The sequence below is a fragment of the Mesocricetus auratus genome, unplaced genomic scaffold (genome assembly GCF_017639785.1).
Source record: "Mesocricetus auratus isolate SY011 unplaced genomic scaffold, BCM_Maur_2.0 Super-Scaffold_100008, whole genome shotgun sequence".
Lineage (NCBI taxonomy): Eukaryota > Metazoa > Chordata > Mammalia > Rodentia > Cricetidae > Mesocricetus > Mesocricetus auratus.
Window position 1 is genome coordinate 82,920,734 of NW_024429192.1, and position 27,890 is coordinate 82,948,623.

General features: G+C 45.5%; 1 protein-coding gene, 1 non-coding gene and 1 pseudogene across 14 annotated transcripts in view; all 3 read left to right on the forward strand.

The window, feature by feature from the left end:
* Positions 1 to 4,154: 4,154 nt before the first annotated feature.
* LOC121142066 lies at positions 4,155 to 4,856 on the forward strand (annotated as a pseudogene).
* An 8,715-nt stretch (positions 4,857 to 13,571) lies between these two features.
* LOC101834753 (transformation/transcription domain associated protein) overlaps positions 13,572 to 27,890 on the forward strand; it is a 96,757-nt gene continuing 82,438 nt past the window's right edge. For 12 of the 13 annotated variants that reach the window (XM_040751317.1, XM_040751322.1, XM_040751321.1 and 9 more), the window contains exons 1-8: positions 13,572 to 13,707; positions 16,702 to 16,862; positions 17,225 to 17,274; positions 21,652 to 21,762; positions 22,505 to 22,609; positions 24,613 to 24,696; positions 26,631 to 26,687; positions 26,851 to 26,976. In XM_040751317.1, coding sequence (XP_040607251.1) covers positions 16,763 to 16,862; positions 17,225 to 17,274; positions 21,652 to 21,762; positions 22,505 to 22,609; positions 24,613 to 24,696; positions 26,631 to 26,687; positions 26,851 to 26,976 — 633 coding nt within the window. In that variant the 5' untranslated portion in view covers positions 13,572 to 13,707; positions 16,702 to 16,762. Of the gene's footprint in view, positions 13,708 to 13,977; positions 14,190 to 16,701; positions 16,863 to 17,224; positions 17,275 to 21,651; positions 21,763 to 22,504; positions 22,610 to 24,612; positions 24,697 to 26,630; positions 26,688 to 26,850; positions 26,977 to 27,890 lie in introns of those variants that run through there. The other variant, XM_040751318.1, reaches the window with a different exon arrangement.
* On the forward strand, positions 19,693 to 19,826 carry LOC121142070. Its single transcript, XR_005879083.1, has one exon. It is a non-coding gene; the product is annotated as a small nucleolar RNA SNORA70 (small nucleolar RNA).

The following is a 27,890-nucleotide window of genomic DNA, read 5'->3' on the forward strand; positions in this document are numbered from 1 at the left end:
AGATGCTCACTAAGCGTGACTTTTACATGTGTGCTGGTATTCTATTCGGAACTCAGATCCTAATGCTTGCACAACAAGCATTCCACCAAACCCCCTCCCTAGCGCTTAATCCCTCTTACTGCCCTAAATTTCCACTACTTTGTATACATTTTGTACTTAAAGAATATCTCCACTCAAACTAGCCCTAAGGAAGAATGCACACAGTTAGCCCAGTGGTGATGGTGCATCTCTAATCCCAGCACTCAAGAGGCAAGCAGAGCTCTGTGAGTTCAAGTCCAGCCTGTCTACAGAGCAACTTCCCGTACTGTTCCTGGGAAACCCTGTCTCAACAACAACAACAACAACAAAAAAGGAATAGAATGCACACACTTACCTCTTGTTAATTTTGTGGTGTTTTTGGTTTTTGTTTGTTTTGTTTTTGAAATAGGTTCCATTGTGTAGTCCTGGCTGTCCTGGAACTCGCTCTGTAGACAGGGCTGGCCTCGAACTCACAGAGATCTGCTTGCCTCTGCCTCCCGAGTGCTGGCATTAAAGGAGTGTGCCTCCACTACCCAGTTTGTTTTTTTCTTTTTAAGACAGGTTTTCTGCTGTATATCTTAGGCTGGCCTGGAACTCACCGTGTAGCCTTTCTTCTTGGGAGGACAGCTATGCAGCTGCTCCCGCTGAGATCCAGCCAAAGTTTTCCCTTGCACGGATGGAGCTCCCCTGATTCTGATACATTTCCATAGTCTATACACTGGTACTTCCCGGGGCCACAGCTCTCAAACAAGGCAGGATTGCATATTGCTTGCTAAAAGGCATAGGAGGGAGTGGCTGAAATAGCAAATGAAGGTCTTTCTATGAGGGAAACTCAACAGTGAATAGGCCCAATCTTGAGGGCCTCTGGCAATTAAGTAGTTGCAGCTTCTCTTGTGATGATGACTGTCACACTCAGAGGACCCAGGGACCAAGGATAGGTATGGCTAACAGAGCCTCGTTTACTTTAGCAGTGTTCTGTTTGGGCTAATTTTTCCCAGTAATAGAAAGTTGACACTTAAATCTATCTGCCTAACCCTATGTGTGTATGTGCATGTGTGTATGTACAGTCATATGCCCGCTAGTGTGTGTGTGGATTATTTATCTACCTAACCCTATGTGTGTATGTACAGTTAGATGCGTGCTAGTGTGTGCGTGGATTATTTATCTACCTAACCCTATGTGTGTATGTACAGTCAGATGTGTGCTAATGCATGCACGGAGGTCAGAAGATAGCTTGCAGTAGTTGAGCCTCTCTGTCCACCACCAGGGTCCAGGAGTCTAACTCAGGTCATTAGACTGGTCAGTAAGCACCTCTGCCTGCCAATTCATCTCGTTGTCCCCTCACTGATTTTTGTTAATGAAAGCCTTTTGAAAGCAGGTTATTCTGTCTGTTGATCTTAGCAAGGAGGTACAACGTTGAGTGTCTTTGGTCACAGATGGCAGAAGCCCCAGGGCTCATATTCCTACTAAGGCGAGATAATGAGGCAGGGAAAGCTTGGTGAGGTGAGAAAGGGAAAGGCACTCTTTTATCTTGGAACCTGATTAAAATCTCTTGCCAGGAGAGAAGCAAGAACTCCTGCATACCTGTATATACATATATCATGTATATTCATATAGACACACACATACACCTTAATAAAAAATAAGATTTGTTTTTGTTTTTTGAGACAGGGTTTCTCTGTATAGCTTTGGAGGCTGTGATGGAACTCTATCTCTAGACCAGGCTGGTCTTGAACTCACAGAGATCTGCCTGTCTCTGCCTCTCGAGTGCTGGGATTAAAGGCAAGCAGGCTCACACACCCAATCAGCTGGGTGGTTACCTAGTTCAACACTGTTTCCTAGATCAGGGTGAGGACTATGTGGGTCATAGGTGGAAGAGCTTCAGGGTCTCTCCTCCCCTTCGATGAGAGAGATGCTGCCACATGTGCACTGCTCTGTGCAGGTGTCTCACTGAAACTGGTGCTGATGGTGTCTCCTAAGATCCCCAGATCTCTGCACATGCCTGCTATACTCAGCTGTTTACTGTGCGGTGTCTGAGAAGGGCTACTCACACAACAGCAACAAAATGATTCCCTGGTCCAATGAAATATTCGCTTTCTCATTCTTACTGTCCTCTTGTCCTCCATGGTGGGCTTTGTCCCTATGCCCATCTTTCCTCCCCTCTGTGAATCTCACTTCACCAGCACCTGCTGGGCACAGCGGTGGGAGCCAGCAGCGCTCACTTCACAGAGTCGGGGCTATAGCTCAGTGTCTGTGATGGTCACGGAGAAGCCTGTGTGCTCTTGGTCTGTGGTTGCCATCCTGACATTCCTACTACAGAGCCCTTTGGTCCTCCTCAGAACGGCCCAGGCTCTCCGTCTGGTTTGGAGCTAGTCTCCATGATAAGAAAATTGCAAGTGTCACCTTTTCTTTCTGCTGGACAGAGAGACTCTCTCAGACAAGTGGGCATGCACCCTGGAAACTGACAAGAGATAGGCAACGTGCCTCAGCTTCAGTGAGACAAGTGTGCTTTCCTAGAATTTAGAGCACACACATTTGAAACTAAGATGTGTGTGAATAGAAACATCTCTCCCGCCCACCCTCTTTTCCCACTAATTTTTGTTTTGTTGTTCCTTTGTTTGGACATAAATTTTCTCCTGTCTGTGTATTTAACTGGATTTGTGTCTCCCTGTGCATATATAATTTAGTAGAATATTGATATAAATAGTAAATCTCCTAATTTAATCTTGTTTTGTTTTGTTGTTGTTTCAGTTTCATTTGGTTTTGGTTTTAGGAGACAGAAATTCTCTGTGTTGTCCTGGCTGTCCTAGAACTCATTCTGTAGACCAGGCTGGCCTTGAACTCACAGAGATCCGCCTGCCTCTGCCTCCTGGGTGCTGGGATTAAAGGCAGGTGCCCCCATTGCCTGGCTCTCCTGATTTAATTTTGAACATAGAGTCTACATTACATCATGACTATTCCAAACATTACAGAAAAAGTTTTAATTCTTCCATTTTTATTCTGAGAGCAATGGGAAGCATTCTTTAAAGACTCTGTTTTTATTTTTGATTATATATCTGTCTGTGTGTGCAGTGTCCTCAGAGGCTGGGGAGGGTGTAGTTACAGGCAGTTGTGGCCCCTGACATGGGTGCTGAGACCTGAGCTCAGGTCCTCTGGAAGAGAAGTTGGAGCTTTTAGCTGCTGAGTCGTCTCTCTAGCTCCTTGAGCAGTGCTGTTGATTCCTATAACAACCTTGAATTCGTGGTGGCTAGGTTATTACTGGTTCAGTGGTAAGGGAGTAATTCACACAATGACTTGAGATATTATTTAGACTGTGGCAATCATAACAGTACTGAGATAGCCACAGGGAATGAATGTGTCTCTGTCCTGTCCACGTACCACAAACATTTGCCTTCTTTCCATAACGGTGCTGAGTAAACCTGAATTGACAAAGAGAACAAAGCACTTACTAGTTTTTTATATCGTAACTGTGTTGATGGTCCCAGTAGAAGTTAGTGTGCACTGAGCACACTTTAAGTTTGCTCTGGGGTTAATCTGGAAAGTGGAATTTAAATGTGGATTCTGAACTTGGGTGACTGTCAATGACTCGAATTTTGCTTAGTTGTCCCTTACTACTTTAATGTAGATTGTTGAATTTCCTTTGTTCTTTGTCACCTAACTGTGATCATGGGGTGGTAGTAGTGACCCAGGAAGACGTTCATTTGAAGAAGACACAGACAACAGAGGGCTGATGTCTCACGTTGGGTAACTCATCTTACAGGCTCTCAATTCAAGAGGACTTCCTACTGAGTTTTCTTTTAAAAGTTGCCATCACCTAAGTAAGAATATTTCTTGCAGGTGCAAACAGTGAAGTCATAAGGCCACATTTGTCCCAAAGAGAACTACCCAATGACTGCTGCCCAGTTTTAACTTTGGTTTAATGTCTTGCCTCTGTTTTACTGAATCATTGTGATCCATTTGTATAGACTTCCAGTCTACAGCATTACAAGTTTGAATTTAAGCCGGGTGCACAGCTCAGATGGAGGAGTAATTGCCTAGCATGTGTGAAGCCTGGAGTGTCCTAGCACTCAGAGGTAGAAGCAAGATGATCAGGAAATCAGGATCAATTTTTTTCTGACTCTTTCTGGGTGTTCAAGATGTCTAAGTGAGGATGTGGTGGGTCCTCTGGAGTGAAATTCCAGATTTCCCTGGGTCTCCGGTAGGAGCTGTGATCAACTGTGCTGACAATACAGGAGCCACAACTTTGTATGTCCTCTCTGTGAAGGGAGTCGAGGAACAACTGAATAGACTTTCTGTTGCTGGTGTGGGCAACATGGTGATGGGCACAGTTAAGAAAGGCAAGCCATCCAAAACAATACAGAGAAACCCTGTCTCGTAAAAACCAAAAAAAAAAAAAAAAAAAAAAAAAAAAAAGAAAGAAAGAAAGAAAGAAAGGCAAACCAGATGCTGGGCGGTGGTGGTGCATGATGACTTTAATCCCAGCACTGGGGAGGCAGAGGCAGGCAGATCTCTGTGAGTTCGAGACCAGCCTGGTCTACAAAACTGCTACACAGAGAAACCCTGTCTCAAAAACAAACAAAAAAGGCAAACCAGAACTATGGAAAAAGGTCTATTCAGCAGTGATAATTCGACAACAAAAGTCATATAGAAGAAAAGATGGGGTGTTTCTTTGTTTTCAAGACAATGCAGGGGTCATAGCAGACAATAAATGTGAGATGAAAGGTTCTGCTATAACAGGTTCAGTTGCAAAGGAATGTGCGGGCTTGTGGCTCAGGATTGCATCCAATGTAAGCAGCACTGCATGGTTCTCCAGAGTATTTGTAAAATATGTTTATTAAAAGGTCTTTGCTCCAAGGGAAAATAGGTTTATCCTGGGCTACATACCCGAGGCCATCCTGGTATCAAACAAACAAAACACCAAGAATTTATCAAGAAAATGTCAAAAATAGCAACAGTATGCACCGAGCATACTTGATTTCTTCTCTTTGATTCTTTTTTTCCCCACTTTTAAAACCTCGGCATTTAGAGCAGTCTCTACCTATCCAAGCAAAAGGTGGGTGTTTGCTAGGACACAAGTCTAAACTTCTTGCAGGGCATATGACATTGCTTCCTGCCCAGGCCTATGAGCTCTGAAAAGGCATGGATACATGGAGGCGTGGGTGGGGAGTGAGTGGGAAGATGCATGGATACCTGGATGGACACATAGGCAGGTAGGTGGTTAGATGGATCAGGGAGCTGGAGGGTGAATGGATGAGAGGTAGGTGGGTGGGTGAGTGGGCGAGTGAATGGATGGATAGATGGGTGGGTGAGTTGGTGAGTGGAAGAATGTTAAAGGAAGCTTTTTCTTTGCTTGCTGCTTTGGTTTATCCCCTGCCAGCCGCCTGGGCTCTGCCGCATTGTAGTCCCCAAATAACACACAAGATGCTGTATTAATTATGAAGCTGTTGGCCTTGCTTGTCTCTTACTGGCTAGCTCTGCTTTAAGTAATTACCCCATAATTGTTAATCTAAGTATGTCTCTTACTGGAGAATAGTTCCGGGCTCCTACCCCATGGCGTTACATCTCGAACTCTCCTGTGTTTCTCCTTCCCAGAATCCTCCTGGACTCCTAGCCCCACCTATCTAGATTCCTATTGGCCAGCAGTAATTTATTGACATATACACAGGACTTCCCCAATAGAAGAATGAATGGGTAGTAAATAGATGAAGAGAAGCTGGGCACATACAGGATCTGTAGCTGACATTATCCTCAGGAGACAGTGGAAGATCCCACCATGATCTGCATTAAATTTCTGTGGGACCACAGGTTCAGAGTGAATTCTGAGAAAGCCATGAGCAAACACTAGTGTATAGGTAGATGTCCCTTTAGACATGGTGACAACATGATAACTGGGTTGAGAGACCAGGACAGTGAAGGTCTCAGCTGCATTGAGTCTCCATAATAATCATGCATTATCTGTGGCCCACATGTTATATGAGGTACTTTACTTACATCTTCTCAGGAGGATGCTTGCCCTCTTCCCACCAATAAAACTAGAGTAAAGTCACACTGTTCACTGTGACCTGGCTAGATGCAGAACACAAGCTGGGGGTAGCATTTCATTTGTGGATGAGTGGAAATCAAGCCTAGCCTGGGTAAGTAGTGAGGAAATGAATGTGCACTTCCTTGGATGGCTGATTTTGAGCACCAAGAGTGCCACTGTGAGTCTTCACACAGAATGCCAGAGTCTTTGCACAGCCTGGAGCACAGTGCTTGACCTACTCAGAAGCCTGTGATCGGTGCCCAGCTACTCGGTAAATGATGAAATGAGGGACGGTTCCCCACCTTTGTAAACAGAAAGTAAATGTAAACTGCCTTTAAATACATGGCATATCCAGTCTTTGACTGTAGATGCTGCCCCAGGCAACTGTAGGACTTCTCACACTTGCTCTCATTGGAAGCAGGATTACAGTAGAAACTCCACCATCTTCCAGGTGAAAACACCGAAGCCAGCCCATTGCCTGGAGACAGAACTGAGGCTCCAAGCCCAGCCTTCTGCTCAGACCTGCTCTTGCACCCTTGTCACTCAGGCTGTAGAGGGATGCTGGTGGTGGCTCAAGATATTTGTCACTGTGCTGGAGCTGCCTGGCACCTCCAAGACATGCTGGCGCAATGAAAGTCTCCCAGAGATGTCTGTCTTACAAAGTCTTTTCATAGCAGCTTGCAGGTCAGATCCAGGGGCCAGTCTTCTCCCACATGTGTGCTTCTAGCCAATGGTTGAGCCTCTAGAGCTGTGGAATTGCTCTTATAGCCTGATTCCTGCTCCTCCAAGCTTCATTCTGGGTCACAGTTGATGGCGGGGAGGGGGGGGTTGTCCTTCTGCATGCTTTGAATATACGTTTCTCTTATTGGTTGGTTAATAAATGCTGATTGTCCAGTAGCCAGGCAGGAAGTATAGGTGGGACTACTAGACTAAGAATGCTGGGAAGAGGAACGCAAAGAGAGGAGCCACCAGGGAGATGCCATGTAGCTGCCAAGGGAAAAAGAGGCCCAGGCATCATCAGTAAACTGAGACCAAGTGGAGATGCATAGGTTAATAGAAATGGTTAATAACTGAGAGTACTAGCCAAATAAGAAGCCTGAGCCATTGGCCAAACAGTTTATAATTAATATAAGTCATTGTGTGTTTATTTGGGACTAAGGGACTATGGAACCAGATGGGACAGAAACTTCAGCCTACACACAAGCATGGGGACGAGCATGCCATACCAGTAGATAAACATCTGTCCATCATCCTTGATTTTTGAAAATGCTTCTCATGGAGTAGTCATCCTGTGGTAGCTATGTTGTGAAGATACCTGCTTTCCTCCCTGCAAAGGCAGGAAGAAACAAGGTGTTTGGGGAGTCAAGGTCACAGGGCCTTGTCCCATATGTGACAGTCCTGACTAAATAAGGTACCTGTGACCTTATTTAGTGGTAGTTTGAATGTAATTGACCCCCATAATCTCATAGGTAATGGCACTATTGGAAGGTGTGGCTTTGTTGGAGTGGGTGTGGCCTTGCTGGAGGAAGTGTGTCACTGTGGGGGCAGGTTTTGAGGTTTCCTGTGACCATGATACTGCCCAGTGTCCCAGTCAACTTCCTGTTGCCCATAAACTGTAGGACTCTTGGCTAATACTCCAGCACCCTGTCTGCTTGCACTCTGCCATGTCCTGCCATGATGATAATGGACTGAACTGTGAAACTGTGAGTCACCCCAATTAAATGTATTCCTTTATAAGAGTTGCTGTGGTCATGGTGTCTCTTCACAGCTATGGGAACTCTTACTAAGACACCCTCCTTTTGGCTGTCAGACTATTGAAACACATAATTCTCACCTCAAAGAGCATAAGAGACTTTATTCTGGATCCAAATAGGAGTGATCGTGGCCCCCAAATTGCACCTTCCCATGTGGTGACACTGGAGATTTTATAGAAACAGAACAAGGAAAGTTACAAATGAAGGTTCTTTTCAAACACAGTGGTGGAATTTCCATCAGGTAGGCAAGTTCAAGAAAATGGGAATCTGGAGGTTGGACTTGTTGCTCAGTGGTTAGAGCACCGGCTGCTCTTCCAAAGGACCTGTGTTCAGTTCTCAGCACCCACATGGTAGCTCACACACATCTGTAACTCTAGTCGGAAGAGATTCAACACCCTCTTCTGGCCCTGAGGGCACTGCGTGCACATCACACACACACACACACACACACACACACACACACACACACACACTCAGGCAAAACACCCAGACAGGAGTAATGAGCTTAGTAAAAGAAAATGCCTTTTAGACATGTAAAAACATCATAGGAACCCCACTACATCTAAGGCTGCATCTGATAACTAGAACTCAGTGACATCACACACTCAAGATAACCAGACTGTCCTAGAACCACATGACACCCACTGGACAGTCTACAAGCAGAGTCCGAGAGCAATGCTCTGCTCTGCACTTCTGGACAGACATTACTCCATGGATGGAGAGTCTCCCCCAGGATCAGGACCCTCAAATCAGAGACTTCTGCTAGAGACTGAACCTGACCTTCAGCTAAGATACGTCCATACATGTGAGCAACCTTAGGGAAATAGACTTAGGACCATGGTTAGGAATTTAGACTGTGAACCTTGTGTGATGACTCTAGGCATGACAAAATATAATTTCTTGTTATACTAACTACTCATATCTACCTTTTTGCTTTTGACAATCATAAACTGGCTGATGTTGAAATTCTTTTTAGCATAGAAGCCACAAATTCTGGTTTCTCCAAAGTGTAGGTCCCTAAAAACCTAGGAGTACTCATCAGTCTCCCAAGTATGGCATCATAGAACTGTGTCTTTTTCTTCTCACAAATGACACTGCTACATTGTCCTCTACTGGAAATGTTACAGACGGAAATGGGGACCAGGAGGCAGATGGTATGCCTCTGAATCCTATGGTAAGTTGGAAGGGTCAACTGGAATTTAGAATGCTGGGTTTGTTTCATTTATCATGGCTCCAGGCCTGCATGTCCACTCTGCCAGGGCAGTTAGACTTGTCAGACCCCAGGACACCTATTGAAACCCACCAGAGATCTTGAGAGGACAAGCAGCCACCTGGAATATTGATTCAGTATAGTGGAAAGTTCATCACAGAAAAATGCAACCTCATGTTTCAGCCTCAGCCTGTAAGTCAAAGGCCTGTGGACCAGGGACCCATGCAGAGAAGGGAGCATTGCCTCTTAGTCATGGTCAAAATGTCAGGCTCAGACTGAGTGTGGTAGCATGTTTGTTATTCTATCACAGAAGAAGCTGAGGCAGGAGGACTGAAAATTGACTGCCAGTCTGGACCACACACTGCATACTCTCTAAACTGGAAAGGGGAGACTATAATGCTAGAGAGATGTCTCAGCAGTTAAGAGTGCTTAATCCTCTTCTAGAGGACCCGAGCTTGGTTACCAACACCCATGCAGAGTGACTCACAGCCAGTAGCAACCCCAGCTCCAAGAGATCCAACACCTTTTCTGGCCTCCGCTGGCATCCGCACTTATGTGGCATCTGTGTGTATGTGCACACTGGTGCAGGTGCCTAAAGAGGCCAGAAGAGGGTGTCAGATCCTCTGGAGCTGGAGTTACAGTTGTTTGTAAGCTGCTCAAGTCAACATGAATATTGGGAACTGAATTCAGGACCTCTGCAAGAGCAGCAAATGGCCCTAAGCTCTGTGCCATCTCTGCAGTTGGTTATCTTGTGTATTTGCTATGGTGATGGAAAGCTGAACAACAAAGTGCCCATTGCAGTCTGCATTGCATTGCTTCTGACCTTCCTGCCTTTGTGTTGCAGTAACCTTTTTTGCTTCAGTGTTCTGTTACTTATTTTATTCATACACATATGGGTATTTTGCCCTCATGTATTTCTGTGTACCACTTGTGTGCCTAGTGCCCGCAGAGGATAGAAGAGGGCATTGGAGCCCTTGGAGCTGGCATTGTAGACAGTTGTAAGCTGCTATGTGGGTGTTGGGAATAGAATCTGAATCCTCTGCTACAATTCCCGCTAAGTCCCAGCTTGGTGAACCAATGAGTTTATTGGGTTTATTTACAGAGCACGGTGAGGGGTTACTTACATGAGTATGAGTGCCGCCAAAACTGCAGTGATCCACCTCCATTATGAATGATGACCTCAGGGAAGCTGCATCATGGAATCCCTCTATCAGTCAACCTTCCACTGTTTATTTTTCTGAGACAGAGTTTCCTCTAAGCAACCCTGACTGTCCTGGAACCAGGCTGGCCTCGAACTCATAGAGGTCCTCCTGCCTTTGTCTCCCATGTGCTGGAATTAAAGGCGTGTTCTGCCACCGCCACCTGGCCAACCTTTCACTTTCTATATAATCAAGAATATATATCCCAAGATCATCTGCAGTTGGGGGTGTACAGGAGAGAGGGTCTTGTGGCTTCCCCTGCATGTTCTACTGAGGAGTACCAGTAGCTCCAGTAACATTACCATAAACCTGGCTGTCTCTGCATTGTCTTTTTCTGGTTGTTAAGGCTAATGGTTGTTTTAGTTTCTACCCTAAGGCAGCATTGGAGTAAACATATTATGCCCAGAGGGAAATAATTGCCTTGCAAAGAATTGAGATTATAGGCAAGAGCAGGTTTGGGATGAAATCCAGGGCTGCCTACGTGCTAGATAACCATTCTACCTTCTGGGGCAATGGGTGATCTTTCAGTTGAGCAAGACTCAGCACCTCCAAGGGAAGAGCATACCAAATAGGCGGACTAACTTCAAAGAAGCTAAGACAGGGACAGTATGAGTGGATGTCAAGTATAGCAAGACCCCAGTAGCTGAAAGGTGATCTGCCAGGGCTGTGTGGCAGACTGGTAGGCAGGCAGGCAGGCCCAGAGCACCTTGGATGAACTGCAAAGTCTTTGTAGGCTTATTGTTATTATTATTATTATTATTTTATGTTTTTTTTTTGGTTTTTCGAGACAGGGTTTCTCTGTGGCTTTGGAGGCTGTCCTGGAACTTGCTTGGTAGTCCAGGCTGGTCTCGAACTCACAGAGATCTGCCTGCCTCTGCCTCCCAAGTGCTGGGATTAAAGGCGTGCGCCACCAACGCCCAGCTTATTTTATGGTTTTTTAGGCAGAATTTCTTTGTAGTTTTGGAGTCTGTCCTAGAACTCACTTTGTAGCCCAGGGTAGCCTCGAACTCACAGAGATCCGCCTGCCTCTGCCTCCTGAGTGCTGGGATCAAAGGTGTACACCACCACCACCTGGAGTCTTTGTGGGTTTTAAGCAGAGAGACTTAATTTAATTTACCTAATAGGGTTGAGGTTGACCCTGTCCCAAACCTGAAATTCAGGAGACAAACATGCAAAACCCTAACAATGTGATTTTACCTTGATAGAAAGAACTGTACCATGAGGGAGGAAAGGGGGTTTTGCCAATGTTAGAGCTAAAACCAATAATAGGTACATATGATATGCAATTAAGCTGGAATGTGTCAAAGATAGATTTTCTTTGCTTTTCCTTTCTTCTTTAATCCATGTATTTATTTTAAATTCCATTTGCAGCCTCTCCCCCATTCTCCCTTCCCAGTCCCTTGCCCCCATCCCCTCATCATCTTCCATCTTCATCCAGGAAAGGGCAGGTCTTCTATGATTATCAATAAAACATATCAAGTTGCAATAAGACTAAGCACCTCCCCATGTATTAAGGCTGGACAAAGCAACCCAGTGTATGGAATAGAGTTCCAGAAGCGAGTAAGAGCCAGAGGCAGCCCCTGTTCCTGCTGTTAGGAGTCCCATAAGAGGACCATCTTTCTTTTTTTCTTTCAAGACAGGCTCTCACTAGGTAGACCAGGCTGGCCTCAAATTCAGAGATCCTCCTGTCTCTGTCTCCCAAGAGCTGGAATTAAGAGTGTGTACTACCATGCCTGATGTGTTTTCTTTCATAAAATGTACTTATTTGTTTGTTTATTATTACTGTGTATGTGCATGATGCTTGTATGTGTGAGCACCCAAGGACATCCCTGTGCAAGTCTTAGAGGATAACTTTGTGGAGTCAGTTCTCTCCTTCCTTCACACAGGTCTCTGAGATATAACTCAAGCTCAGGTCCTGAGCTTTTTCATCCTGCATTTAGTTTCTACTCCAAGGCAGCAATGGAGTAAACATGTTATGCCCAGAGGGAAGTAACTGCCTTGCAACACTTCACCTACAAAGTATAGTGCTTACAGGCAAGAGCAAGTTTAGGATGAAACCCAGGGCTTCCTATGTGCTAGATAACTATTCTACCTTCTGAGCTACAACCCAGTGAGCAAGCTACCGAGCCATCTCACTGGCCCCTACCTTGTTTTTTCTGTCTCCCAAAAGATATAAAACAACTCCCAGGGCACTGATTTGATCCTTGTTTTACGTCCTTCTCAAACTTTGGAACTGTCAGTTTTGGAGGCTGTGATGGATGGCAGGGCATAGGCTTTATTTATAAACAGACAATTTCCTGCAAGAGGGAGGGGGAAAATGTCATTAGAAACAATTTCCCACTTTGCCAGGGTTTTGGCTACAGCTAGTTCTTTTGTGGCAACAATAGACAAATGCAAGAGCATGCTTTCAAAGGACCATCTTAACTCCCGGGTTATTTTTGCCGGCACAACAAGCTCTGTTCATTACCAAGTGCAAAAATGTATCAATTTAGGATCAGACCACAAAGACCTGCTGGTTGGAGGTTTCAGAGTAGGCACAGGAAGTTGCAGGATGTAAATACAAGGAGCCTGGAGGTAGAGGGGTTTACACCATCATTTACGCTGGTCATTAAAACTGGGTAACTATGGTTACCGAGTTCTCCCCACTGTCAGTGGCTATCACAGAACCCACTTGGTAGTGGAGAATTGATCGTTCTCGGCCCTTGCAAAGAAAGGTCTCTTTACCAGCTTGTGCTGCCTCATCTGGATATCACAGGGTTCATTTTCTCCTTCCCTCCACTGTTTCTTTATTGCTTTGGCCTGACTCGAGGCCTGTCTACTTCTAATTTTGTCTTGGATGAAGGGCATCAACTACAAGAAAGACAAATGAGGTTGTCTCGGGGGTGATGAGCTGCATAACAAGCTAACAGGGTGTCAGTCTTATCTACAGTCTCCCCAAAAGCCTTCCTTGCCTCTTTTCGCTTGCACGAACTATGAAGACCCTCAGACGACTGAGAATATAGATCAGTAGTAGAGCTTCGGCCTAGTGTATGTGAGGCCCTAAGTTCAACACCCAGCATTGCAGGAAGAGGAAAAAAAAGACATCTCAGGGAAGGGAAGTCCAGCCCTGAAAGCCACACACACAGTCTGACTGTGGACCAACTGGATAGGTATTTCGGGTGTCCATCACCCTTCAACCTGGCCCTTGCGTGGGACTCAGAGATCACGAATCTAGAAGCTGCAGCAGCCCACAGTCCCTCAGGCTTGGGTGCTCGGCAGCTAGGTCACCTCAAGGCGACGATTTAAAAGGACAGCTCGCCCACCCAAGCGGCAGCCGCCCCTCCCTGCCCCGCCGCCCGCCCAGGCCGCACCCACTTGGGGGCGGTGCACCCAGGCTTAGTTCTCGGTAGGCGGACGCCACGGCTTTAAGTAGGGGCGGGACTGAGCGCAGAGCAGCAGCGGCGGCGGCAGCGAGAGTTCTCGGGCGCTCCGGGTCTGATACAAGAAGCCAGCTTGCAGATCCCGGTAAGCACGGGGCGGGCAGGCGAACGGCCCCGGGAGATGCACGCGCGCGTTTGCGTGTGTCAGGTGTTGGGGAGAGGTCGGTGCAGCGCGACGCCTTCACAGAGGGGCGGAGAGTGCTGTCCCGGCATGGCCGAGCTCCTTCAGGCCCCACGGGAGCCCTCTGTGACTGGATCTGCCCCCACTGCAGTGTTTAGTTCTCCGAGGTGCTTGACTGCGCTGTTGCGGACGACGGGACGCGCGGCTCTAGCGGCCGCGGGAATTGGCCCTTGGCGCCTGCCGTAGTTCAGCGGCCTGCTTGGGAGGCGGTCGCTGAGAGTCCCGGAAAGGACCGGCGACAAAAGGAGGGAATCCGAAGGCCGTTTGCGACGGAAAGGGATTAAGTGAGGAGTCGCGGGGGCTGCGGCGCCCTACCAAAGCCATCCTGGCATCTGCGGGCCTCCACGCAGGCACCTGGCTCTCCGGGCCAGACGCTAAGAGTGAAGGTAGTGGTGGCTGCAGCGCCCCCTGGCGGCCTGGCGGCACAGTGTCGAGCGTCGTGGGCGGGGCGGACCCGACGGAGGACAGCGGACTGGGGGGCCGTTTGCCTTTTCCTTACCTGGGTGGGGACTCCGGGGGCTCGTGGGCATCCAGGCGTGAGCCTGTAGCGTCCCGGAAAGTTCAGAATCTCCTTCCAGAATCCCCAGGCGAAATAGGGTCTTACCCTGATGTCAGGGTCTTAGACCCAGCCGCTGGGAGGCTTGGATGGGGGGTTGGAAATGTCACAGGTAATGAGCGACTTCTGAAAAGGGGAGTAAGTGCCGCAAAAGTCTGCGGAGATGTTCGGTCTATAGCTCAGAGGATAGAAAGTCCCTAGGATACTAAAGATCCTGGGTTCCAGTCCCCCGAACCTCCTAAACCTGGGGTGCTGTTTGTCAGGGGTGGGGTGCTGGAGGATCAAGAATCGAGGCCATCCCTACCTCAGCCAACTCCTCCTACCCGAGCTACGCGACACTGCCTCCACAGCAGAAAAGTCAGATAAAAAGTTAGGACAGAGCCGGGCGGTGGTGGCACACGCCTTCTATCGCAGCACCGGGGAGGCAGAGGCAGGCGGATCTCTGTGAGTTCGAGACCAGCCTGGTCTACAAGAGCGCGTTCCAGGACAACCTCCAAAGCCACTGAGAAACCCTGTCTCAAAAAACAAAGTCTGGGCAGGATTTCTCCGTTCTTAAGAAGGCCGTGGGCCTGGGTGCGGGGCCTCCAGTGTTTTGAGGGAGGGCTGTGACATGAAAAGGCCCGGAGTTTAGCCAAGTCGCAGTAGCAAGGCTGGTAGTATCCTTAGCTTAGGACTTTGATTTTCTCCTTACAAACAGGGCCTCCGATATTATGTAGACCTCCCTGTTCTGGAACTCCTTGAGTGCCGGGATTAAAGGTGTGCACCCCCACACTCAGCCATTCTCATTTATTTATTTATATTTCTTATAACGCTCGTTTACTTGTTTGTGTGTGTGTGCTGGGCGTGCATGTAGATGAAGGACCGCTGTGGGAGTCAGCCCTTCCACCCTGTGCATCACAGGTTCGAAGCCAGTTCTCCAGGCTTGGCCACCAGCGCCGTTTCATTGTGAGCTAGGGGTCACCAGCCTGTTTCCAGTCACCGAGTTGAGGTGCTCTTCAAGCATTGTTTAGAGCCGGTATGATGGCTCTTTGGGTAAAAGTGCTTGCTGTCAAGCTGGGTAACCCGAGTTCAATCCCTGAGACCTGCGTGGTAGACAGAAGGAAGGGACTTCCCACAGATTGTCCCCTGACCTCTGCCTGTGCAGTGTTGCACACTCCTCCCTTGACCCCAATAAGTAAATATAGTAAGTAAAAAGAAGCAGAAGCAGCATTCTCTGAGTGTGTTTTGTGCCTCAGGTATAGATAAAATCCACAGCTTCCTGGGCTTGGAGGTAATGCTTAGGAAAATGGTTTACTTATTTATTTAATTATTTACAAAATGTTATCAGTAAAACCCAGGACAAGGGCTCTACCACCATGTGTGTGTATTTTCTTTTGAGACAGGGTCTTATGTAGCCCTGGCTGGCTTGGAACTCCCTATGTAGACTAGGCTGGCCCATCTCCTGAGTGCTGGGATTAAAAGTGTTTGCCAACATGCCCAGCTGTTTTTTATATTTTTAAACGTGTTGGGGGGGGTGCGTGTTGAAGAATAGTGTTTCATGATGAGCCCAAATCATATAGAATTCACACTTCAGCATTCATGAATAGTTTTATTGGACACAGCTGTTGTCATTCATTTATACACTTGTGACTCCTTCCTGAATACAGAAGAACTGGGTCATTATAGTAGACATTGCATAGCTACAAAAACTAAAATATTTACTGTCTGGTTTAACACCCCCAACACACATACACACATACACAAACGTATTTGGAGACAGTTCACATATATCCCAGGGCTCTTCTCTGTACCTCTCAAGTGTTGGTATTACAACCTCTGCTTTACGAATTGCTGGGGGGTCAGACCTAGGGCTTCATAAACATGCTAGGCAAACCCTCTCTCCCTGAGCCCCAGCCCTAGCTCTCCCTCAGTTCTCTACAGCTCTTTATTCAAAATGTTTGTCAACCCCTGGCTTGGGGGAAAGAAGGATATATAATGGGAGAGAAAAAACTTCTATGTTAATAATGTTTAAACAGTGGATTTGGGTAAACTTTATATTGAAACACTATGTGCAAAACAAACAAAAACAACCTACAGGGAACAGTGTTATAATCTGGATTACTGTAAACTCATTTAGGGGAGAGGAAGTGAGATGGCTCAGCAGGTAAAGATTTGTGGCACAATACCTGGTGGCCTGAGTTCGATTCCCTGGGCTTCTGTGCAGTTCCTCTGACCTCCACATATCTGTCAAAGCATAGGGGTCTCCTGGATGAAAGTAATTTTAGAAGGAACTTGGGTAAAGTCTTTTATAGGTTATAAGCCCATGTTCTTGAAAGCTTCTAATGAGATGTTTCTTTTCACAGGTTGGGTGAACCCATGGATTTGGAACTTTAGTCTTGAGAAAGAAACAAATTCAGAAGAAAGATGGCGTTTGTTGCAACCCAGGGGGCCACGGTGGTTGACCAAACTACTCTGATGAAGAAATACCTTCAGTTTGTGGCAGCTCTCACAGATGTAAATACACGTGAGTCGATCCTTTTTGACACATTGGGATAAATAACAACCTTAATGCTTGTCCTTGGTTTTCCCCTTTCTACCTTGTGGAGAAGCAAAATGATGAGCAGTACCACTGGAGCCCCAGAGAGGCACAGTGTGTATGTGCGTGTGCCTGTATGTGTGTCTGTACCCTTGTCTGTGCATGCACACGTGTGTCTGTGAGAATGGGTGTGTGTGACTGGTGGTAGGGACCTAGCCATGTGCCATCTTCTAGGCTGTGACAGTAAAACTGATAAGATCTGATTGCTTCTCTTTAATTATATGATTTTCTTTTGAAGCCTCCTGAAGGCAGTTACAATGACCTGATGGTTTGTTTTTTGCCATTTACAGCTGATGAAACGAAGTTGAAAATGATGCAGGAAGTTAGTGAAAACTTTGAGGTATGAGTTTTATGCTTTGCTTTTTTTTTTTTATTACACTTATTTTGTGTCTGTGTATTTGCCTGTACATGTCATGGTGCCATGTACTGGTCACAGAGCAGTCTAGGGGACTCTGTTCTTCCATCATGTGAACCTAGGGATTGAGCTCTGGCCATTTTGATGGCCCTGCAGTTTTCTTTGTTTCAATATTTTAAGAAATTTGTTATTTATTATTGTGTGTGGGAATGCATATGCCAGCAGTGTTTATAAGGAGGTCAGGGGATAGCCATTGTGGAGTAGTTCTCTCCTATCTTTACATGGGTTCTGGGTATCAAACTCGGGTTGTCAAGCTTGCCAATTTGAGTGACAGCTTGACCTGTTGAGTCATCTTGCCAGCCCTTTTGCCAGTCTTTCTAAAAGTTCTATTTAGTCATTGTCACTTGGTATGGGGAGGGGGGACAGAAGTGCTGCAGTGCACATGTGAATGCCACAGCACAAGCTTGGGAAATGGTTTTCTCCTTCCGTCTTCACTTTTATGTAGGCTCTGGGTATTAACTCAGGGCTTCAGGCTTATGTGGCAAGCACTTCCACTGCTGAGCCATCTGTCCAGCCCTGTAAGATTGCTTTTTTGTTACTGGCTGAGAGGTCACTGATAACAAAGGCTAGCCCATGATAGCATACTCCTGTAATTCCAGCAGTGGGAAAGCTGAGGCAGAAGGATTGGCAGTAATTGTTCAACACCAGCCTGGGCTGTGTGTACAGCTCTGTGCCAGCCTGGGATATATGTGCAGCTCTGTGCCAGCCTGGGAGATAATGTGAAAGTGTTTGGAAACAAGTTTTGTTTTGTTTTGTTTTGGTTTTTACGAGACAGGGTTTCTCTGTATTGTTTCAGAGGCTATCGGTCCAGCCTGGCCTCGAAGACACAGAGATCCGCCTGCCTCTGCCTCCCGAGTGCTGGGATTAAAGGCGTGCACCGCCACCGCCCAGCGGAAACAAATTTTTATCCCCCTAAACATTTACTTATTTGTGGTATATGTGTTTGGGCACATACGTGCCGTGAAGTGCATGTAGAGCTCAGGGAACAACTTGTTTTCTACAGTGTGGGTTCTTCCTTTGGCTTGACGATATAGGTGTCTTTACCCTCTGAGCCATTTGCCATGCCCCATAGAGTCAGTGCAGGCATTTCAAAACAGGAATTTGAAACTGTTGAGAATGTTGCCTGTCTTCCTGGTGGCAATCTCAATGTGTGTTTAGGAATGTTTTGGTTGCTGTGGTGTGGCATTTTTATTTTTTAAAAGGGGGGGCTCTCTTATATGTTTTCATTTGAATGCATTCAAGTTTATGTTGTGATTTGTTATGTTCTGGTGATTGCACATCTGGCATGATGGGCTCCCTGACATTTTAGTGCTTAAGATGTGTCTCTGTTGTTCCCTTCTTAGTTTCTTATATTTGTACAATTTTATATTGTTCCACAGATCTCCTAGACTCTGTCTGCAATGTCTTTGATTTGTTTTTACATTGGAAAAATACTGATCAATTTAAAAAACAACTAAGATGTTTCATTTCATGTGTATCTGTATGAAGGCCCAGGTGGTGCACCTCTTTAACCCCAGCACTGGAGAGGCGAGACAGGTGGATCTCTGTGAGTTCGAAGCCAGCTTGGTCTAGAGTTCCAGGACTGGAACTGTTACACAGAGATACCCTGTCTCAAAAAAAAAAAAAAAAAAAAAAAAAAAAAAAAAGTAAGCTCTCTTAAGGGCTGACCCATTTCTCATGCTCTTTCTTGATCTATCTTTAAGGATACTATCATCTCTAAGCTTTTTTATTTTCAGTTTTTTTTCCCTATGCTTTTAAAGACACTTTACTTTTAGTTCTAGGTTTTCCATTGTGTCTTTAGATTTGGTTTTTCTGCATGTTCCCCATTTATTTGTTCACACATTGTCTTTTTCTTTTGGTTTCACTTTTGAACAGCCAGGCATTTAACGGCTGGGATACATTCTGAGAATTATGCCATTTGGCAGTTTTGTTATTTGAGCATCATTAGGTGTACTTGTAGACGTAGATGGGATAGGTCAGTAAGCCTCTTAAAAATATTACTGTTGTGCCTGTGTGTCCATGCCAAGTGTATGCATGCCATGGCACACGTGTAGAGGCCAGGGGACAACTTGAAGGAGTTGGCTCTCTTACTCTTTCCCGGGCAGGTGCTGTTCAATGGCTACTACCTTTGCCTGCTGAGCTGTCTCACCAGTCTGCCTCTTAATATGATCAAAATGTAAACACAAAATATATGTGGCTGCTGCCAGTGTGTAACACAGCAAACTGTCTGACAGTGGCATTTAATCATACATACATTCAAATGATGACAAGCCTGGTGACGTTTGCCTGTTTATCCCAGTAGGACAACATGATGAAACTCTGTCTCAAAAACATCAAGACAGTCTGTAGCCAATTGAGCAAACCCAGTTCCTTTCCTGGTGGGGACATGAAGTGCAAAGATTGCAAACAGCCACCTCCTTGGGAGTGTGGGCAGCCTGCTACTTACGTGGTTTCCCTGAGGGACTTTCAAGGCAATTTTCCTGCAGATATTCATGTCTCCAGTTTCAGTGCTGTCCCCAACCTGGGCTCCAGGAAGGCATGCAGAGTGCCTTGGGGAAGCCCCAGGGCACAGTGGCCACAGTTCACGCTGTGCGGGTTATTGCGCTCATCTGCCCCAACCTGAAAAGTAAGGAACGAACGCGTGGATGAGGCCTTGTGTAGAGTCAAGCTTTAGTTCTCTGACCAACAGAAGACCCATACCTCAAAGGAGTGGAGCTTCACCATGCCTAATGCAGGTGAACTTGAAGATGCAGTGGCTTGTCCCAGAGCTGTTGGCTCAGATAGATCCACAGTTGTTGCCTGGACAAATGACAGGGCCTGCATTTCTGAGGGCTTCCACTGTCCATGCCCCACCAAATCATGTGTAGTAATGAATCCCACATCTAGTATGTCTTTAAAAAGAAAAGAAGCAGCTAAAAAGCGTAGTGGAGTTAATACAGAAACCACAAGGCAGTGGTTTGTTCTTGGGCTTTAAACACCGCACATAATTGCGTGTGCTATGCTTGGTTACAAGAGGTAGCACAGGCTTGTTGACATCCCACCGCCACAAAGACACGTGCTTGCCCTTGATGCCTGTGATACCACCAGGTGATAGGACACTTGGGGGCTCCATTTGGATTTTACAGACTACTGTCGTGTGTGACCCATCATTGTGTGGTATGCATTGACTTTATAATGGCTGCTTTAAAAGTCTTGTCTTTTTTGACACAGCGTCTCATTCTGTAGCCATGGCTGGTCTATAACTCAGTATATAGAGGGGGCTGGCATGAAAGTCAGAGATATGCTTGCTTCTGTCTCTCCAGTCCTGGGATTAAAGGGTTTTACTACCATTTGTGGATAATACGTGTTTTAAAAAGATAATTTATTTTATGTGTATGAGTGTTTCTTTAAGTGAAGACCTAAATGATACCCCCACCCCCCATCCCCAAGACAGTGTCTGGCTTTGTAGCAAAGAATAGCCTCTAACTGCTGGTCTCCCGCATCAGTCTTGTGCTAGGTTACAGACCTTTTCTTGAACTAGTCATTATTTGGTGGATACTTCCATTGCTCCAGTTTCTTGGCTCTTATGAATTGTGCTGTGGTGAATATGGGAAGAATGCAAGCAACTGTGGGTGTGGTGCTGGGATTGAACCCAGAATCTCAGGCCCGCTAGGCAAATGCTTGGCCATCGAGTTGTGTGTCTAACTTGACATGTCCAGTGTGTGTGTGTGTCTTTGTGTGTACCACATGTATGTGGATCCCTGTGGAATCCAGAAGAGGATGTTGAATCCCTTCAGGCTGGAGTTACCAGCTTTTGTTATCTACCAGCCATGGGTGCTGGGAACCAAACTCAGGTCCCATAGGAAGAGAAAGGCAGAAGGAAACTTGGGAGCCATCTCTGCTACCCCTACCAGATCCAATTTTAACACTAAATTTTGGTCCTTAATTCTCTTTGTTGCACTTCAAATTTTCGTTTATTTTAACATGATATTATCTCAGAAGCATCGGAAAGCATTGGGAATTACTGTCAGGTCTGGAAGTGCTTGGATGTTACAGTGGTTAATAGTGTTTACAACTCTTGCAGAGGGCCTGGGTTTGGTTTCAGCTCCCAGTGGCTTGTACCTCCAGTTCCAAGGGATCTATTGACTTCTCGATCCTCCTTGGGAACCTGAATGCATGTGGTCACATGAAAACTCATGTGGGGGTGCAAGCATAAATTTAAAAAGTAAAACACACTTTGTTTTCTTTTGGGATTGTTACATGAATTTAAAATGAAAATAAGCACATAACTCACTTTGCCTTTCCTTTTTAATTGTCACCTAGAATGTCACATCATCTCCTCAGTACTCTACATTCCTGGAACATATCATCCCTCGATTTCTTACATTTCTCCAAGATGGAGAAGTCCAGTTTCTTCAGGAGAAGCCAGCCCAGGTAATCTATTCATAGTAGCAGGGAAAGAAAAATGGACTCGCGGGATGGGTGTTTTGCCTGCATATACATTTATACATCAAAAGCATGCCTGGTGCCTGTGGAGACCAGAAGAGGGTGCTCCATTCCCTAGAACTGGAGTTACAGATGGTTGTGAGCCACTGTGTGTGTCCTGGGAATGGAACCCAGGTCCTCTGGAAGAGCACCTAGTGTTTTTAACCATTAAACAATCTCTAGCACAAAATATATATCTCATTATTAGTTATGTGTCTGTGTGCATGAGCACACATGAATTCAGGGTCCCTTGGAAGTCAGAAGTGGGCATTGGGTCCTTTGGAGCCGGAATCACCCGACAGGTGCTGGAACTAAACTGTCCTCAGCAAGAGTAGGAAGTGCTCATAACCACTGAGTCATCTTGGTCCTTTCTTTTTCCTCTTCAGAGTCGGAGTTTGCTCTTGGGTTTCATTCTACTATATTCTCACAGTTGTGTCTTGTGCTGGGAATACTGGTGAGGTTGCAAAAAGCACAATGGAGTTTATTTGTTATGTAACGTGGTTCTGGAGATACTGAAGATGATTTGTACACATACTGTTACATGTGAATAATTTACAGGTCTCTTTCTAAGGCCACATCCCTCTTAGATAGTGGTTGCTGGTTCTGGCTATAGCCAGCCATGTGATGTGTATGTAAGGTTAAACAGTGAGCTTGGAACTTCCTGTGTTATACATTTGTGTTTTCTTGTCAGCAACTTCGGAAGCTAGTACTTGAAATACTTCACAGGATACCGACCAATGAGCATCTTCGTCCTCATACGAAAAATGTTCTGTCCGTGATGTTTAGATTTTTAGAGGTAATCTTTGAGAATATACATTTCCATAGCCATGTTTAAAACATTCATTATTTTTCTTATGATAAATGCAGTAGTAGTTGTCTACACCTCACTAAAGATCTGATTAAATGAGTGACATTTTTCTTAATGTCTCTTTTCCTCCTTCTTTGTCTAATTCAGAAAAACAGACTACTTAATTGAAGACTTTTGTTTGTTTTGTTTCTTTCCTCTTTTTTTAGATAAGGTCTCACAATGCAGCCCATGTAGACCTGGAACTCCCTGTATAGACCAGGCTGGCCTTGTACTCAGAAATTTGCCTCTGCCTCCTGAGTGTATGCCATGCACCTGCCCTTTTTTTTTTTTTTTTTTTTTTTTTTTTTTTTGGTTTTTCGAGACAGGGTTTCTCTGTGGCTTTGGAGGCTGTCCTGGAACTAGCTCTTGTAGACCAGGCTGGCCTCGAACTCACAGAGATCCGCATGCCTCTGCCTCCCAAGTGCTGGGATTAAAGGCGTGCGCCACCAACGCCCGGCAGCCCTTTTTTCTTTTTGAGACAAGGTGTCACTATGTAACACTGGCCTGCCTGGAACTTGCCGAGTAGACCAGGTTGGCCTACCTCTGTCTCCCAGGTGGTTGGGATTAAAGGCATGCACTCCCATGTTCAGAAAGACCTTAGCTTCCTGGGTGAATGTGTTTGTTGTTATTTTTGTTTTCTTCTGTCTTAACATGTTTAGAATCCCATTGTGCCTTGGGCCCTTGAGAAGATAAGCTTTCTTAGGAGACAGTTTCCTGGGTTCTTCGCTTTGCCATTCAAAGCTAACCACACTGGCCCCATTGCATAAGATCTCTGAGGCTCCCTGACCTGGAGGGTAGAAAGTGGCTGGTCCCTCCCTCCCAGAACATAGCATTGGCTTCATTTAGCACCTGGTCCAGCCATAGTGGATGCTTAGTAGCTGGTTGGTCTTCGTTTTTTGGCAACATGGATTGAGCACACCTCACCCCAAATACTTGGGAATGGGAGTGCTAGGGATTTTTATTTTCTTTCTGAGTTTTGGAATATTTACATTTACATAACAGGATACTTTAGGGATACAGTCATAGCCTGAATGTGAAGTTTGTTAAACCCAGTATGTAAAGTCAGACATAGATTTTCCTAGTTGTAGTATCTTGTGAGATGCTCAAAAAATTTAGGATTTCAGAGCAGTTCAGGTTTTGGGTTTTTGGATCAGGAATGTGCAACCTGTATTTCCAAGCAGTGGGTCACTTTTTGTTTGTCTGTTTGTTTTAGGCAGGATGTCATTTAGCCACTAAAGCATCAATTCAGGCTTGTGGTGGTGTACCCTTCTAATACCAACACTTGGGGGGGAGAGAGGCAGACTACTCCCAGGGAGTTTGAGGCTAGCCTGGTCTAATGAGTTCCAAACCAGACAGGGCTTCAAACAAAACAACATTATTTCAGGATGGGAGATGTAGTTGAGCTGGTAGAGTGCTTGCCTAGCATGCATGAAACCCTGGGTGTTCATTCTTAGTACCACATAAACCAGGCTAGGTGAAGCACATCTGTTATCCCAGCATTCAGGAGTTCAAGGTCATTCTCAGACATGTAGTGAGTCATGCCAGGCCAAGATACATGAGACCCTCTATCAAAAGGGTGAAAGAGGCAGTAATTCATGGCATGACTTTCCTCTGTGTCATACACGCCAGGTCACCTGTCTCAGTGTTACTCTAACATGTAGGTGGAATGTTGTTCAGATGTTCCACAAAGACCGTGGCTCTTTCTGTCTAGGCCCGCTGTGTATGATTTGCAAATGCCTAGATAATTTTTGTTTTTTGAGACAGGGTCTCACAGCCACAGCACTCTATAGATCAGTCTAGTTCTAAACTTAAAGTGCTCTGCCTGCCTCTGTCTTCCAAATGCTGGTATTAAAGGTGTTTGTTACCATGCCCACCAACAATTTGTCTTAATCTTGAGATTAAAATGTCTTCAGAAATATAACTTGATTTTTTTTGTTGTTTTTTTTTTAAAGACTGAAAATGAAGAAAATGTTCTTATTTGTCTAAGGATAATTATTGAACTGCACAAACAGTTCAGGCCACCAATCACGCAAGAAGTAAGTTATTATATTTGTTTATTTCTCTTTGTGTGTGTGTATACATATGTGACATGGCACGTGCTTGGTATTCAGAGGTCAACTTGGGGTGGTTGGTTCTCTCCTTCTATTACATGGGTCCCAGGAATCAAATTCAGATTGTTAGGTTTGGTGGCAAGTACCTTTACCTTCTGAGCCATCTTGCTGGCCCTTTCCCTTATATGAGTCGACTGGCCCTTAACCTTGTTTGAGTTGACTGAACAAGTACTGTGTAGAAAATAGAGCCTTAGTTGGGAGAAATTCTGTATCCCCTACTTTCCCCTGCTCCTTCCTGTCTTGTGCATAGCCCAAGTATACAGCACACTTTTGAGCACATTCCTGCTCCATACTCCACTATCTTCCCTCTTTTTAGAGCTGTCTGTGATTTCTGTTTGGATGAGTGTGCAGATATCTTCCTGTATTTTCTCGGCAGTTGGAGTGCAGTAAGTGACCAGGGTGGTGGGTCAGCTCAAGCTCTGTGTGATGGACTGGAAGTTCCAGTCATTTTCTTTTGGGTAAGGACTAAGGAGAATTCTGAAATTGGCGCTGGTTTGCATCTCCTCTCCATATCGTAGTAGCAGATCAATGCTGGGTGATCTGTAGCTTTTGGGGGCCAAATTTTTTGCCCTGTAATTGACATGTGTGCCGGTGTTCATGGAGGACAGAAGATGTCACTTCCTTTGAAGATGGATTTACAGGTGGTTGTAAGCTACCCAGTGTGGGTGCTGGGAACTGAACACATGTTCTTTTAGAGAAGAAACTGCTCTGAACCCCTGAGCCACCTCTCTAGCCTTGATTTTCTTTTTATGGTCTTATTTCTGGGCATTTTAAATCTTTTAAGTCCCCCCCCCCTTTTTTTTGAGATGGGTTTTTCTTGTGTAGCTCAGGTTATCCTAGAATTCGCTCTATAGATCAGGCTGGTCTCAAACTCACAGAGATCCGCCTGCCTCTGCCTCCTGAGTGCTGGGATTAAAGATGTGTGCTACTACCGCCCAGTTCAAATTCTCTTCTTAATTGCTATTGCCAAATAGTCTTTGTTTATGGATCAAGTTATTTCATTAACTAGGTTTGCAGAAGCAGGTTTACTGAGTCAGAGGATAGTTCCAGTGCTTCTCATATGTTCCAGGCTGATTCTGGGAAGCCTGGTTGGTTTGATTCCCTTGGTGGTATAAGAGTCTCTACTCTTGTACCATCTCAAACACGTGCATTTATTAATTTTTTTTTCCCAAGACAAGGTTTCTCTATGGCTTTGGAGGTTGTCCTGGAACTAGCTCTTGTAGACCAGGCTGGTCTCAAACTTACAGAGATCCACCTGCCTCTGCCTCCCGAGTCCTGGGATTAAAGGCGTGTGCCACCACTCCCCAGTGTGTTTATTAATTTTATTTTTAAAATATGTATATGCCTTCTTGATGGATATGTATTGTGTGTGTGGTTGCCATCTGAGATCAGAAAAGCATGCTGGCTCTCCCAGAATTGGAGTTAAAGAGTAGGCAGCTGTGAGCTACCAGATACGTGGATGCTGGAAATCCAATCTGGTTCCCTTATGAGAGCAGCCAACCATCAGTTCAGTGTTTTCTGAAGAGTATATTCCTTTCCTTAGGTTTCATGCTTTGGCTGTTTCTGAGATAGAAAAATGGTTTCTGTTCATCAGTGTCTTTTGGTCTCATTTTGTTCCTCCTTTTTTTTTCTTTGTTTGTTTGTGTGCCCATTTGTATCTTACCTTTTAATACTATTAAAAAAATTTTGTGGAGTAGGGGTAGCAAGTGTGCCTCAGCACATGTGTGGTGGTCAGAGGACATCTCAGGTATGTCTTCAGGGATCAGCAAGCACCTTTACCCCCCTGAGCCAGCACAGGCCCTGTAAGTATGTCCCTAAAATGAGTGTTCTGTTCTTTTTTATTTTGTTTTGTTTTTTAGATTCATCACTTTCTGGATTTTGTGAAACAGATTTATAAGGAACTTCCAAAAGTAGTGGTATGTTTTTATTAAAGTTTGAATTTATTTATTTACTACCTGTCCCAAAGGGAATTTGGAGCCGTTTAGTTGAAGTCACTGGGGTAGGATTCTGGTTTTAGGATGGGGAATACTGAACACCATAAGACACACTGTTTGCCATTACTGTATTTTTTCTATGTAGAACCGATACTTTGAGAATCCTCAGGGGATCCCTGAAAACACAGTGCCTCCACCAGAAATGGTTGGTATGATCACAACAATTGCCGTGAAGGTCAACCCTGAACGGGAAGACAGCGAGACCCGTACGGTGGGTGTCCCTCCCTCCCATCCTGCTGATGGCTTTATCTCCTTATTGTGCTCTCTCTCCAAATCAGTGGCTTCTCTATTTGGTAGAGGGGAAGATGAGATCTTAGACCATTTGGTTTTCTCTTTTTTCTTTACCTGGAGGCATAAGCCTGAGCCTGCCATGTATCTTGGAGGTGGTGAAGGTGAACCCCTGGGCACCAGCGATATTTGGCTCTAAAGACCAGCCCACTGGAGAAAACCTGGGTTTCCTGCTGGCAACAGCAGCAGGCAAGGCCTGGGGGCAGAGAGGTTCTGATCTGCTAAAAGTCCTTTGAAGCTATAGGTAAAATTGAAGCTCCCTGGGCCAGAGAGGACCTGGATGGATGGTTCCCCAGCCCTGCTCTGGTTTCCTGACTCTGTAAAAGTTGGTGAACCTTCCCCTCGACCTTGTTTTTCCTGTTTTTATCTGGAAATCTGTCTTAGGCTTTGCAGAGGTAATGAGAGTGTTGTCTGTCACGTAGGAGAGATGTGATCTTTTTCTGTGACTCATTTTTGGGACTAAGTTAAGAATGTTTTACTGGGGCTAGGGAAAGCTTGCCCACCTGCATGCAGGAAGGCCTGCTCTGTCCTCAGCAGGGTCAGCTGTGCATGTTAGTGCATGCCTGTAATCCTAGCACTAGGGAGGTGTGGGATCAGTTGAAGGCTCTCCTCAGTTGCATAGCAAGTTGGATGCCAGCTTGGGCTACATGCCTAAAGGAAGGCATTTTAGCATTTGTAGTTGTACTAAGACAAGGCTTTAGCTTGTGTTGAGGAGAACCAAATTGAATTTTTTTTTTGTTTGTTTTTTGAGACAGTGTTTCTCTGTGGCTTTGAAGGCTGTCCGGGGAACTAGATCTGCCTGCCTCTGCCTCCTGAGTGCTGGGATTAAAGGTGTGC